Here is a 12,061-nt window from a genome sequence, read left to right as displayed (position 1 = left end):
GAAATGCACAGGAAGTGTAAGAGAGGGACATTCAGTTTAAGGAGACGTTGCTTCTGGGACCTCGGCTGAGAAGGTCAGCTGGGTGCTTTCTCTGCCTCTCTGAGCCGGCAGGTTTCCACCCTGAAATCTGGAATGATTGAGATTTTGTTACAAACACTTCCAGAGGATCTGGGTTCCACACCCACAACCGGCAAGCAGGCTCCCAACTGTCTGACAAGTCCAGTCTCAGGGGGATCCGACCCTCTTCTGGCCTCCATAGCCACAGCATACACACGGTGCACAGACACGCACAGGTAACACCACACACCGAAAACTATAATAAATGAAAAAATAAATAAATGGCTGTCTCTCTGCCTCTGGCTTTCTGTGAGCTCAGGGGACTTAGACTTGGGGCCTCACACATGCACAGCTCTGTTCGGAGACACAGCTTTGCATGTAGGTACTTACCACACAGCCCAAGCTCTGAGCGCTCCGTGCTAATGCATATTAAGCATTATTTTAATAACAATTAAATACCTAGACACCTTAGACTGCAACAGCAAAGTCTGTAGCATCACAGACGATGAGGCAGTTTCTTTTCTAAGAGTGAAAGCACTGCTACACTTTGTACATATGCGGGGCTCAGTCACGGGGGCTCAGTCACCGCTTAGTGAGCAGCCTTCGAAGGGCCTGGCATCTCAGGGTTTCTATCACTGTGGGAAAATACCAAAATGACCAAAAGCTAGTTTTGCTTACACTCCATATAACAGTTCATTATTTGCACATCAAGGCAGGAATCTAGAAGCAGGAGCTGACGCAGAGGCCACAGAAGGGTACAGCTTACCGGCTTGCTCCTCGTGGCTGGCTCAGCCTGCTTTCCTATAGCACCCAGGACCACCAGCCCAGGGACGGCACCTCCCACAATGAGCTGGGCCTTCCCACATCAATCACTGATTAAGAAAAATGTACTACAGGCTTGCCCATAGGCCAATCTGGTGGGAGCATTTTCTCTACTGATGTTCCCTCTTCCAAAATGACTCTAGCCTGCATCAATCTGTCCAGCACACCAGCCATGTTCCAGGGTCTGAGAATGTAGTCAGCTGAACTTTTGGGATACAGCATCATGAAATGTATAATAATTATGTATAATAATAATTATGCGGCTAATTATGATTCTACTAAGTACTATGAAAAACATGCAATGGAGCTGGGAGACAGCTCAGTAAGTGCTTTCCAGACAAGCATGAGGACCGGAGTTCAGACCTCAGCATCTGCACAAAAAGCCGTTTCTCTTATAAAGCCGTCTGTGATTCTGTCTACTCTTTTCCCCTAGGAGTTCTACTATTATTGAACCAAACATTCTTGGGAGACACAGTGGTCGAGAGGACTTAGAAGCTACCTGAGAACGGAGAGAAACCATCTTTTGGTCACCTTCTACCCTCCCTACCTCATTTCCACACTACTTGCAGGGTTTGGCTTTGCAAGGGTGTGACAATCGCCAGCCCTCCCACCATTAAGATATCTTAGAGATGTCTTAATGTTTGCTTCTGCAAACACTTCATCCTTAGATTCCCACTGAATTCTTACACCATAGGAACACAGGAGGGGCTGGGAAGATGGCTCAGAGGTTAAGAGCACTGGCTGCTCTTCCAGAGGACCTGAGTTCAATTCCCAGCAACCACATGGCGGCTCACAACCATCTATAATGTGATCTAATGCCCTCTTCTGGTGTACGTGCAGGCAGAACACTGTATACATAATAAACATGTATACACACACACACACACACACACACACACACACACACACACACATTATATATATTATGTATGTATATATTTCCTAGATGCCTAGAAACCCTTCCTGGTTTCAATTAAGTCATTTACCCCAAAACACCCACCGCGCACCTACTACCTGACGAGGGCACCTGGGGACCAGTCTACCCCGGCCGCCCGCCTGAGGAGGTGCGACAGTGCCTCCTCCCGCCACCAATGGAGGGAGCCCCCTGCGCCCGCCGACACGGCCGAGGTCAAGGGCGGCAGCCGCCAGCCCCGGGCCCCAGGGACCGCACGAGGGCATTGGGTCCCTCAAGGAGACGGCGTCCTCGGGCTCACGAACGCTACTTCAGGCTGGCCCGCACGCCCTCGGGGTGGCCGGCTTCCGGTCCTGCGGGCGGAAGCGTCGCCGCGTCCAATCGGCGTCCTCCTCCTGTACTCGCCCCGCCCCGCCCCTCCAGGCTACCAATCAGCGCCGAGGGGCGTGGCGTCGCGAGCGCCCTGCGCCGCGCACTCCGACCCGGAGACGCCCTCTCACCTCCCCCCTCCCCCGCGGTGAAGATGGCGCTGTCCAGGGTGTGCTGGGCTCGGGCTGCGCTGTGGGGCTCGGCCGTCGCCCCTGGACCCTTGGTCACCCGGCTGGGTCGCCCCGGCCCCGCGTGGCGAGCCCCTCGGTGAGGGCCCCCTGGAAAGAGAAGAGCGTTTTTGACGTAGAAATCCTCGCAGCGGCGCCACCTCCTCTTCTTGGGATCCCACGCCTTCCTGGCCCCAGGGGTTTGCTCTTCCACGCAGGGTCTCCCCTGAATGCTGGCTGACCCTCTGTGCTCCGTGTTGTCTGCTCGTCTTTCGGCTTCCCTCTCCCATCTCCGTGGCCTTAACTTGCCTTCTGCTGGCGCCACAGGCTTGGCGCACACTCCATGCTCAAACCGTTTTATCACTTGTCAGCAGCTTCTGCCCCTCAGACGAAAAGCTTTGCTTTTCAGAAGTTCCCGATTGTGGCAGTCGTTCTCAGAGACCTGTATTTTACAAGAGGGACCCTGGGCGCAAAGAGGCTTCTACTAGTTCGCAGACAGTGTCTTTGATCTTCCTTGTAGGTCTTCGAAGCTTCACCTCTCTCCGAAGGCAGACGTAAAGAACCTGATTTCTTATGTGGTGACCAAGACAAGAACGATCAATGGATCATACCATCGTTTCTTGGGTCGCCATTTCCCCCGCTTCTATGCCTTATACACAGTCTTCATGAAAGGTAAACACTAAAATAGAAATACTCAAAGCAGCTCTAAGGCAGTTACAGTTACAGACAGGGAGATGACGCATGGGCTCTGCTGTGGGGATGTGAGTTGAGATGCCTTCCCTTTTGTCTGTGTTCAAGCATTACTTCTTACAGTCACCTCTTAGGTATCTAGAAAGCTGTGATGGTAGACAACTTCTGACATCACAGGAGAGAGCGGAGGATATAAGAGATTGTAATTTCCTTCCAAGGCCCTCGTCCTGCCCAAGAGCAGGGACCTGTGGCAGTGCAGACCCCACAGGGATTCATCTGTCGTCATAAGAAAATGTGATCTAGATGCTTATCAGTGGCCAGCTCGGCTAACTTGTAGTGGCAATACCACTATATGTGCTTGATTTCTGAATTTTTGATTCAAAGTGGAGGGCCACTAGTTATAATGAAATGATACCTAATGTTACATGACCACTCTGGAACCAGAATGCCCAGTTCCAATCCCTTTTGTGATTTACTGACACTTGCACTAGTGACCCTAATTGTTTTTCCCTTTGGTTTCTTGTCTATAAAACAGTAATAGAACCTATTGATTACCTAGTTGTGAATATTTTTTATTTATCTAGAAAGGGGGTCTTGTAGCTCAGGCTGGCCTCAGACTACCTGTTTAGGTGAGAATGACCTTGAACTCAGATCTCCCTGCCTCCACTTTCTTGAGTGCTGGGATGATAAGCCTGAGCCACCGCAACTTATGGAGAAAATTAAATCAGCGTATGTAAAGTGCTCAGAACAGGGCCTGATCTGTGTTAGCATTAACTATTACTATATTCTATGCTTTTACCCACTAATTAAAAGAAAATGGAGTGTTGTCAACTCTGAATATTACTGTAATTATTATTAACTTCATGTACTTATAAACTTACCTTTATCTAAAAAGTGGAGGTAAGAATGGCTGTATTGCCAGCCATGGTGGTTCTGGGTCTACAGTCCCACAACCCAGCATTCCAAGGCAGGAGAATCAGGAGTTCCAGGCCAGCTTCAGCTACATAGCAAGATCCTGTAAAAACAAAACAAAATAGGTAATGACCACCAGTCATATATACATATCTATGTCTAATATATGTGCCCTGTACTATTTGAAGCCAATCTAGATGACACTTGGTTCATAGATACGGAAGCATTAAAAAGGTTTTATCCACTCTACTTGCACCTCGGTTTTCCCGTATGCACCATGCAGACGCCGGGTCCTGGGTGTCGGGAAGCAGTCGATCTAGATCACGAGTTGTGGACGGTTGTGGGCCGCAGTGTGGGTGCTGGGAACCGGACCTCTGCAAGAGCAGTCAGTATTTCCTTACCTCTGAGCCATCTCTCTAGCCCTGGAAGCATTTTTTAAAAAGCTAGATAAATGTAAGGATGAGCATAAAAAGAAGACTCAAAATGGACTCACAGCAACATGTCAGATTCTGCAGCTTAGAAACATGCCCAGAAGGCAGCAAGTTAACGTCCGGCTGGGGAACACATAGGCTGACTGACCTGACGCCCTGGTGTGAGGAGCTAGAGTTTAGAACAAAGCAACGGGTGTCGCACTGCACAGCAGAGCCTAGCTCGGCTGGGTAGCGTGCTGGGGGAAAGGATGGGAGGTCTCAGAGGTGTGTCCAGCTTTCATAGGCAGGGCCAGGAGGGCGGGGTGTGTGTATGCGTGTGAGGCAGGGCGGGAGGGCCCTGCGTGTGCATGCGAGCGAACACAGAGTCGGACGCGACGGCGGGATTCAACCAGGATAACACCGGCATTCTGTCCTCCACCCCAACGGGGCAGGCATACAGATGTTATGGGCTGATGCCAAAAAGGCTAGAAGAATAAAGACAAGTATGTGGAAGCACAAAGTAAAGTTTCACCAACTTCCTTACCGGGAGATGGAGCATTTGAGACAGGTACGGGCAAACACCCGGAAGTTCGCGGTGAGGTCATGAGCCAAGATGTCAAGTTTGTTTCTTTCCTTGTGTGTCACTGTCATGCAGTCCCCCTGTGCCATGACTGCATCCAATCATTTGTCAGAATGGTTTCGTTAAAAACATCACAATAGAGCTGTGTAGAATTTTAGGCACTCTCTGATTAAATTTGTAAGTAATCAAATCCAGGTTGGTTTTAACATACAAAGATCTGCATGGAGCTGCAGAACAGCAAGAAGCATTTGGCGGTGAGCTGACAGGCAGTTTGAAGCTGAGATAAGAGTCCCGAGACATTCAGCAAGTCCGAAAGAGCTCACCGAGGGATCTGAAAAGAGGACAGGCCTGTCCTCGGTGTTTGGGATACAAAAGTCGACATCGAGGTTCTACCCTCCCGGGACTTAGCCTTGGCAGATGCAAACAAGCCCGGCCCTTTCTCTAGGCCACAGTAAAGGGCCACTATGGAGTGAGTGGGTGGGGGTTGTCTATGATAGCAAGAACGCACCTGTGTTGAGACAGCACCTGTGTTTGTTTCTGTCTAGTTCCGTCAGGATATCACCAAGTGTCTTTTCATAGGCGTCGTTTCCATTCCGCCCTTTGCCAACTACTTGGTCTTCTTGCTAATGTGAGTATGCACCAGCAGCAGCTTGAAACTAGAGATTTAAAAATATTATCTATGTGTGTCGATGCTGTGCCTGCATATGTGTCTGTACCACATGTGGGCCTGGTGCCCACAGGGGCCAGGAGAATCATGCAACATTTTTCCTGGGACAGGAGTGACAGATGTGAGCCACTGTGTGTGCTGGGAATTACAGGGGTGAGCCACTGTGTGTGCTGGGAACTGAACCTAGATCCTCTGGAAGAGCAGCAAGTACTCTTAATCTCTGAGCCATCTCTCCAGCCCTCAACTATAGATGTTTTTAAATTAAAAATAATTTTGCTGGTATAGTGGCACATACCCCAGTACTTGGGAGTTGGAGGCAGGAAGATCAGAAGCTCAAGGCCAGCTTGGATTATATAGTGAGTTCAAGGCTAACCTGGGCTACCTTTCCTCAAGCAAGCAAAGAAACAAAACCAAAAAAGCCAAGAAATGTGTTTTAATTACTGTTTTTAATCCTTTCCTTTAAGTATATGTGGTGTCTGAGCTTATGTGCCCCACATACATGGTCCTTAGAGCGGTTGAGGGTATCAGATCCCCTGAAGCTGGAGTTGTAGACTGCTGTGAGCTGCCATGTACATGCTGAAACTTGAACCTGGCTCCTCTGGAAGAGGAGCTAGTGCTTTTAACCCCTGAGCCATCTCTCCAGCTCTCAAGAAAATTATTTTTAGAACTTTTTATTTTAGAAGTTCAGAGGTTATCAAACTTACTTCAATCTTTTCATTATCCCAAATTTTAAGTTTGCTTTAAGGTTTATTATTTTATGTTTTTGGTATGAGTGCTTTGCCCGCATGTGTGCATTTGGGGCCTACAGCCCCATGTGGTGCTGGGAATTGAACCCGGGTCCTCATGCTGCTAACCCCTGAGCTGTGTCTCCAACCCTGTCCCAAAGGTCTTAAGAACATTGCACAGTGCTCAGCAGCCATGGGTATTGTGATGAAACCTTAAGGATCTTCTCCATCCTTCAAACAGCATCTCACTCTCCACAAGGAACAAATGATACATTGTGAAATTTTTTCAGCTAAATAATATTCACATTCCAATATCATGGCTTTAGTATTTACAACCAAAGATGACCCACCCGAGCTGTCAGCCTGCTTGTTGTTTCAGCTGTTGGCTGCTGTGTAATGGCAGCTTCAGAACAAGCACAAGGAAGCCACTGTTTCCATGGTTTTGGGTTCAGGAAGACGGAGAGGGCTGGCGGTGGCTCAGCACTTAGGCACACAGTGTGCTGCCCCCGCAGGGCCCTGGTTTGCCCCCAGCACCGGGGCGGGTGCTGCACAGCCGCGCTCACATGTGCACAGTCCCCAAGTACACAAACCCAGACTTTAAAAGACAGCGTTCGGGTAGGGCTCAGGAGAGCGACTGCTTTCCTCTGTGGCTGATGCTGGCAGAGTCTAGTGATTAGCTGTTGAGTGAAGCGGTGGGAGGGCCTAAGATCGTGTGTCTGGTGCTCTGATGTGGATGTTTGGGAGATGGACCTGCCTCTTCAGGATGGCAGCCTGGGGTGGTGGTCCTACAACACAGTCAGAGCTCCTGGGATGAGTGGTCCAGTGAGTGACTTTGTAAACAACAGACAGAACCCAGAGCCTCGCCTTGTAGTCCTGGTTGTCTTGGAACTCACGGAGATCTGCTTGCTTCTGCCCTACCAATGGCACTAAGAAGATGTGTGCCGTCACACCTCGCCTGTACTTTTGATGTCTTTGTCTTAGAGGTCACCGACTCAATTCTGCTCTATTGTATGAATTAATCACCCAGAGCAAAAAAAAAAAAAAAAAAAAAATAGGGAAATAAATGTCACCTGCCCATAGAAGAAGCACCAGAGCATAGGTAGCCATGTTTAAAAGCTGACACACATGTGGGAAGCTGAACTAAAGAACACACGCTTGGCCTTTCAGTACTGCGCACATGTGGCTGCTCTGTGGCTGTTCTCTGCATCAGACACAGCATCCAGCTTCTTGTGGCTGTCCAGTGCACACTCTTTGCCTGCTTTAGCTCAGAAAGCATTTATCTGACTGCTGCACACCAGGCTTCCTTTCCAGTCACATCTCAGTAGCGCCTTGAGATCACGCCGAGACATGGGTGAGGCTTGGGAGAAAGTGTTTAGCAGAGAAGAGCACATCTGCCGGCTTCCTGGGCTGCATGGCTGCCAGGTGCCTGATTAGCCAACTCTGAAAGATGCCGCTTCCAGAAAGTGACTTTGTGATTCTTTTCCTTTTAGGTACCTGTTTCCTAGGCAACTGCTTGTCAAGCATTTCTGGACCCCCAAACAACAAATTGATTTCTTAGACATTTATCATGGTCTCCGGAAGCAGTCCCACTCAGAAATCGTCACTCACCTAGGAAGGGTCGGCGCTCTTGTTTCTGATGAGAGGCTTCGGTGGCATCTGACAGACCTGTGCGCCAAGGTATGTCCAGCCAGGGCTCTGGAGGCCGCCGGCACCAAGGCAGGTACAAGCAGCTAGTCAGGGGCTTTCTAAACCTCCCGTTTCTCCCCTCCTACAAGGTGCAGAATGGTACCCACCCAGCGTCACACGACATCCTGCCTCTCAGAGGGTGCTTCTCTACCCGTCCCCTGGGCTTGGACCACCTGCCAGCTCCGCAGATGGTGAGCCCTTTGAGGCCCTCTGTGCCCACGGGCTCGCCGCGTTGGAGGCTGTCGAGTAGCACTGCTCACCATCTTTGCCCTGCTGTGTCACAGAAAGCCCTGAGCAGGGCCGTGCTGCTCACCCCGTATCTGCCCCCTCCCCTGCTGAGAAGGCGCTTGAAGAGTCATGCTGCTGTCATTCACCAGCTGGACAGGGCTCTGGCGAAGCTGGGGATTGGCCAGCTGACTGCTCAGGAAGTGAAGTCGGTGAGTGGTGGATCTCGGGATGGAACGGGTCCCCAGGTGGCCAGGCGCTTGCGGGCCGCTTCTTGTGCTTCTACCAAAGCTCCAGCTCCGCTTCTGGGTCGTTGTTGTTCTGATACAGGGTCTCACTATGTAGCCCTGGCTGGCTTAAGCCTCTCTTTGTAGCCTGGCCTTGAACTCACTACTAGAATCACAGGCTCGTGGTGAACAAGCTGAGCCCCCCGCCCCCCATCTCATGTAGTACAGGCTGGCCTCAGGCTTAAAGCAATCCTCCTGCCTCAATCTTCCAAGTGTTAAAATTTCAGGCAGAGCCACTATACCTGGCTCTAAGTTCTTTTAGTTTATTTCTATGGATTTTTTTTCTTAATGTACACAGTTAGTGGGAATGAGTTTTAAAAAAAAATCAAGGAGGGGCTGAAGAGATGGCTCAGAGGTTAAGAGCACTGGCTGTTCTTCCAAAGGTCCTGAGTTCAATTCCCAGCAACCACACGGTGGCCCACAACCATCTACAGTGAGATCTGGCGCCCTATTGTGGTGTGTTCGCATACATGCAGGCAAAATACTGTATAAATAATAAGTCTAAAAAAAAAAATCAAGAACCCTGGGCAGGGTGTGATGGCACATGCCTGTGACCTAGCATTTGGGAGGAGTCCCAGAACAACTTGCTTTTAAAAAAAATTCAAGGGCAGTATACGTTAAACCTGCTACTTTAGATTATATAGGTGTAGCAGGCAGCTCTCCATTATTGGAACAAATACCTGAGCTCAACTTAAAAAAGAGGAAAGGTTTTTGTTGTTGCTGTTGTTTGTTTAGCCCACAGTTTTGGAGGCTTTGGCCTGATCAGTTGGCCCTGCTGGTTTTGGTGCTGTGATGAAGCAGTGCATCCTGGGAGTATGTGGTGAAGCAAAGCTGTTCATTTCCTGGCAGCTGGGAAGAGGAGAGCGAGGATCATGCAGTGCCCTTCAAGGGCACGCGCTCGCTGACTGACTGCCTCTCAGTTGGCTTCGTCTTTTAGTTCTGTGTCCCAGTAGCACAGAGAACTGAGCTGTCTACTTCCACAAGCTGAACCCTGGCAAGGCTTTTCCTGGGGTATGTCCTGCAGGCTTCGTGCACGCTGCTTGAGGACTCAGGGAGCTTGTAACCTGGGACTCGGCCTTGAATGCCTGGGCCTTGGCAGGACCTGCAGCAGCAGCCTGTTGGCTGGTGTAACATCTTCAGTTGGCATTGCTTGGAGGAGGTTCCCAGTGGGGATGAGGCTGTGCCTTATTCAGAGGCTCCAGTCGCTTGAGGACCTCTGTTTCTGTGGCCTATGTGACTATTGAGGATGTTTCTCTTCTGAGTATGCAGGCTTGCTATCTTCGTGGCTTGAATTCCACCCATATCACTGACGACAGGTGTCGAACCTGGCTGGGAGAATGGCTGCAGATATCCTGCAGCCTGAACGGTGAGGCAAACCCTGGCTGTGCCGGACGTCTAAGCTTTAAAACAAAACAAAAACTACGAGAACCAAGCAAGCAGAAAGCAGCTGTGTAGCTCTGGCCGGTCCGGAACTCACCATGTACTCGAGTGACTTTTTCTCGTGCGGCTGTCCTCCCGCCTCGCCCTGCTGACTGCTGGGGCTGCAGGCGCCGCACCACCATACCCAGCTCTTTTTGTACGTTATTCCAGGGTTACTTGCTGGAGTATGGTGAAGCCTTTCTCTAACATATTTGTAATTCAGAGGACCCAAGTGTCCACTCATGTGCAGGCATAGGTTAGACTAAGACAGAAGGGACTGCTTGCTGCCCTGAGGCTGCTGGCACTTCATTCAGGGCGCATCTCCTGCACAGCAGGGTACTTAACAAGTAGACTTGCCTGGCCCATTCCATGCCAGCCACAGCCCTTTGTCTCTAGTGTGCCAACGGAAGATGTCTCCAGACATGGCCGGGTACTCCTGAGCTTGGGAGGGAGGGAGGGACAGACCGTCCCAGATGCAGGGGCTGGGGTGGAGCAGGGGCCGGGGCGGAGCAGGGGCTGTCGAGAGCAGCCTCGCGCTGGCCTCGCAGTCCCGGCTTCCTGCCTCCGCCAAGCTCTGCCATGCAGGGCAGTAGGAGGCCACTAACCCTGCTGGTGTTTTCAGAACCTGAGCTGTCGCTCCTGCTGCACAATGTGGTCCTGCTGTCCACCAACTACCTTGAGACCAGGCGCTGAGTGAAGCGGGAGCGTGACGCCGAGCAGTCGGGCAGTGGCTCGGGGCCGCAGTGTGGGACCAAACAGCGCTCAGCACAGTCTGTGCACGCTTAGCGTGGAGGCGAGGAGCAGGGCCACGGGCTTCGGAGCACGCCGCCTACCTGGGAGCTGGACATCCCTTCACAGCTTGAGCCTAACCAACCCGCGTGCGACCCCCGTGCTAACCTGCAGCTGGCCAGCACCTCTGGCCTAGACTTTTGTCCTGATGTCATGTTTAGATCCTGTAAAGTCAGGTTTTGCCCAGGTGGGAGTCATGGGGCCACAAGGCCGTGGTGCCATGGCTTGTTTTGTTTTTAAATTATTTTTTTTTCTGAGGTGAGTCTGTGCTGGCCAGGTGGGCTCAAATCCCTGTGCTCAAGGGCTCTTCCCACCTCAGGCTTCTGGGTGCTGGGGCTCTCACTGCTGTGCTCTTTATAGCAGTGAGGGGTTTGGCAGTGGCTTTCTGAGACCCTGTGTCTCGGGTAGCTGAGGATGACCTTGATGGCCTGGTCTTCCGGCTTCCACCTCAGGGTGTCCTCTAGAGCTGAGGCAGTGTCTTGGGAAACTGGGAACTGGCAAGAGCTCTGCTACATAGGTGAGCGCTCTCCCCAAGGTTTTTCACCAGAGAATTCCTGGTGCCAAGAACAGAGCTGCCTGGAGCAGTGCAGACGGGAGCACTAACCCCTGTGCTTGCACCTTGATTCCCACCCGTTTCCTCTCACACCCCTCCCTTTTCCTTTTTTTTAATTTTTGTTTGGCTTTTTTCTTTTGGAGATAATCACCATGCAGCCCAGGCTGGCCTTCGGTTCCTGGCGATCCTGACAGTTCTGGGGCTGGGAATACAGGCATGAGGCACCATGCCTGGCCCGTCCTTTCTGGTGTGACCAAAAGCAGGGCTGTTTTTCTTGCTCACTAGCATGGGCTGTGCGCCCCTCCTCTTAGCACTCTGAACACTTTTAATTTACGGGAGCACTGTAAAGGAGCAGGTAGAAGGCGGCTGCTCGGGCCCCCCTGCGTTCATCCCAGTGTCTCAATTATCAGGCTGTCACACAGCCCCTAAGGACCTTACATGTTTGCTACCTCCACTGTGTTGCACTAAGCCATCTGTAACCAGCAGTGGCTGCCTGTCTTCAGGCCCCAGGTCAAAAATGCATAAGGTACTAATTACTGCCTTGGGTGGGGGCTCAGGGTAGTAAGCTGGGTTTAACTGTGTGTACAGCCATGCCCTGTAGCTCTGTAATAGCTGTAAATGCATGAAGCACTGTTCTCAAACGAAGTAAAGACTGCCTGAAACCAGGTTTTTGGAATTACTTACACTCATGTTGCTAAGGCTTCTTCCGTAACACTGACTTAAGCTGACTAATGGGTATTTAACTGGTTGGAGCAGAACTGTCTTCAAAGATAAGAATCTGCATTTTCAG

General features: G+C 50.9%; 1 protein-coding gene across 5 annotated transcripts; it reads left to right on the top strand.

Annotated features, from left to right (window-relative positions):
* The first annotated feature begins 2,310 nt into the window (after positions 1-2,310).
* Positions 2,311-11,936, top strand: Letmd1 (LETM1 domain containing 1). Of its 5 annotated transcripts, XM_055627168.1 has the most exons (9): positions 2,311-2,428; positions 2,849-3,000; positions 4,793-4,908; positions 5,466-5,548; positions 7,803-7,989; positions 8,088-8,189; positions 8,283-8,435; positions 9,780-9,876; positions 10,552-11,936. In XM_055627168.1, the coding sequence occupies exons 1-9, from the start codon at positions 2,316-2,318 to the stop codon at positions 10,620-10,622; spliced, it is 1,074 nt and encodes a 357-aa protein (XP_055483143.1). In that variant the 5' UTR covers positions 2,311-2,315; the 3' UTR covers positions 10,623-11,936. The 5 variants fall into 5 exon arrangements, with proteins under 5 accessions (XP_055483143.1, XP_055483145.1, XP_055483142.1 ...); XM_055627170.1 differs by lacking the exon at positions 9,780-9,876; XM_055627167.1 differs by having other exon boundaries at positions 8,088-8,435.
* Positions 11,937-12,061: the final 125 nt, after the last annotated feature.

Source organism: Psammomys obesus, unplaced genomic scaffold (assembly GCF_907164565.1).
Source record: "Psammomys obesus unplaced genomic scaffold, mPsaObe1.curated_primary_1811, whole genome shotgun sequence".
Taxonomy (NCBI): Eukaryota; Metazoa; Chordata; class Mammalia; order Rodentia; family Muridae; genus Psammomys; species Psammomys obesus.
This window is presented reverse-complemented; position numbering and strand designations above follow the sequence as displayed.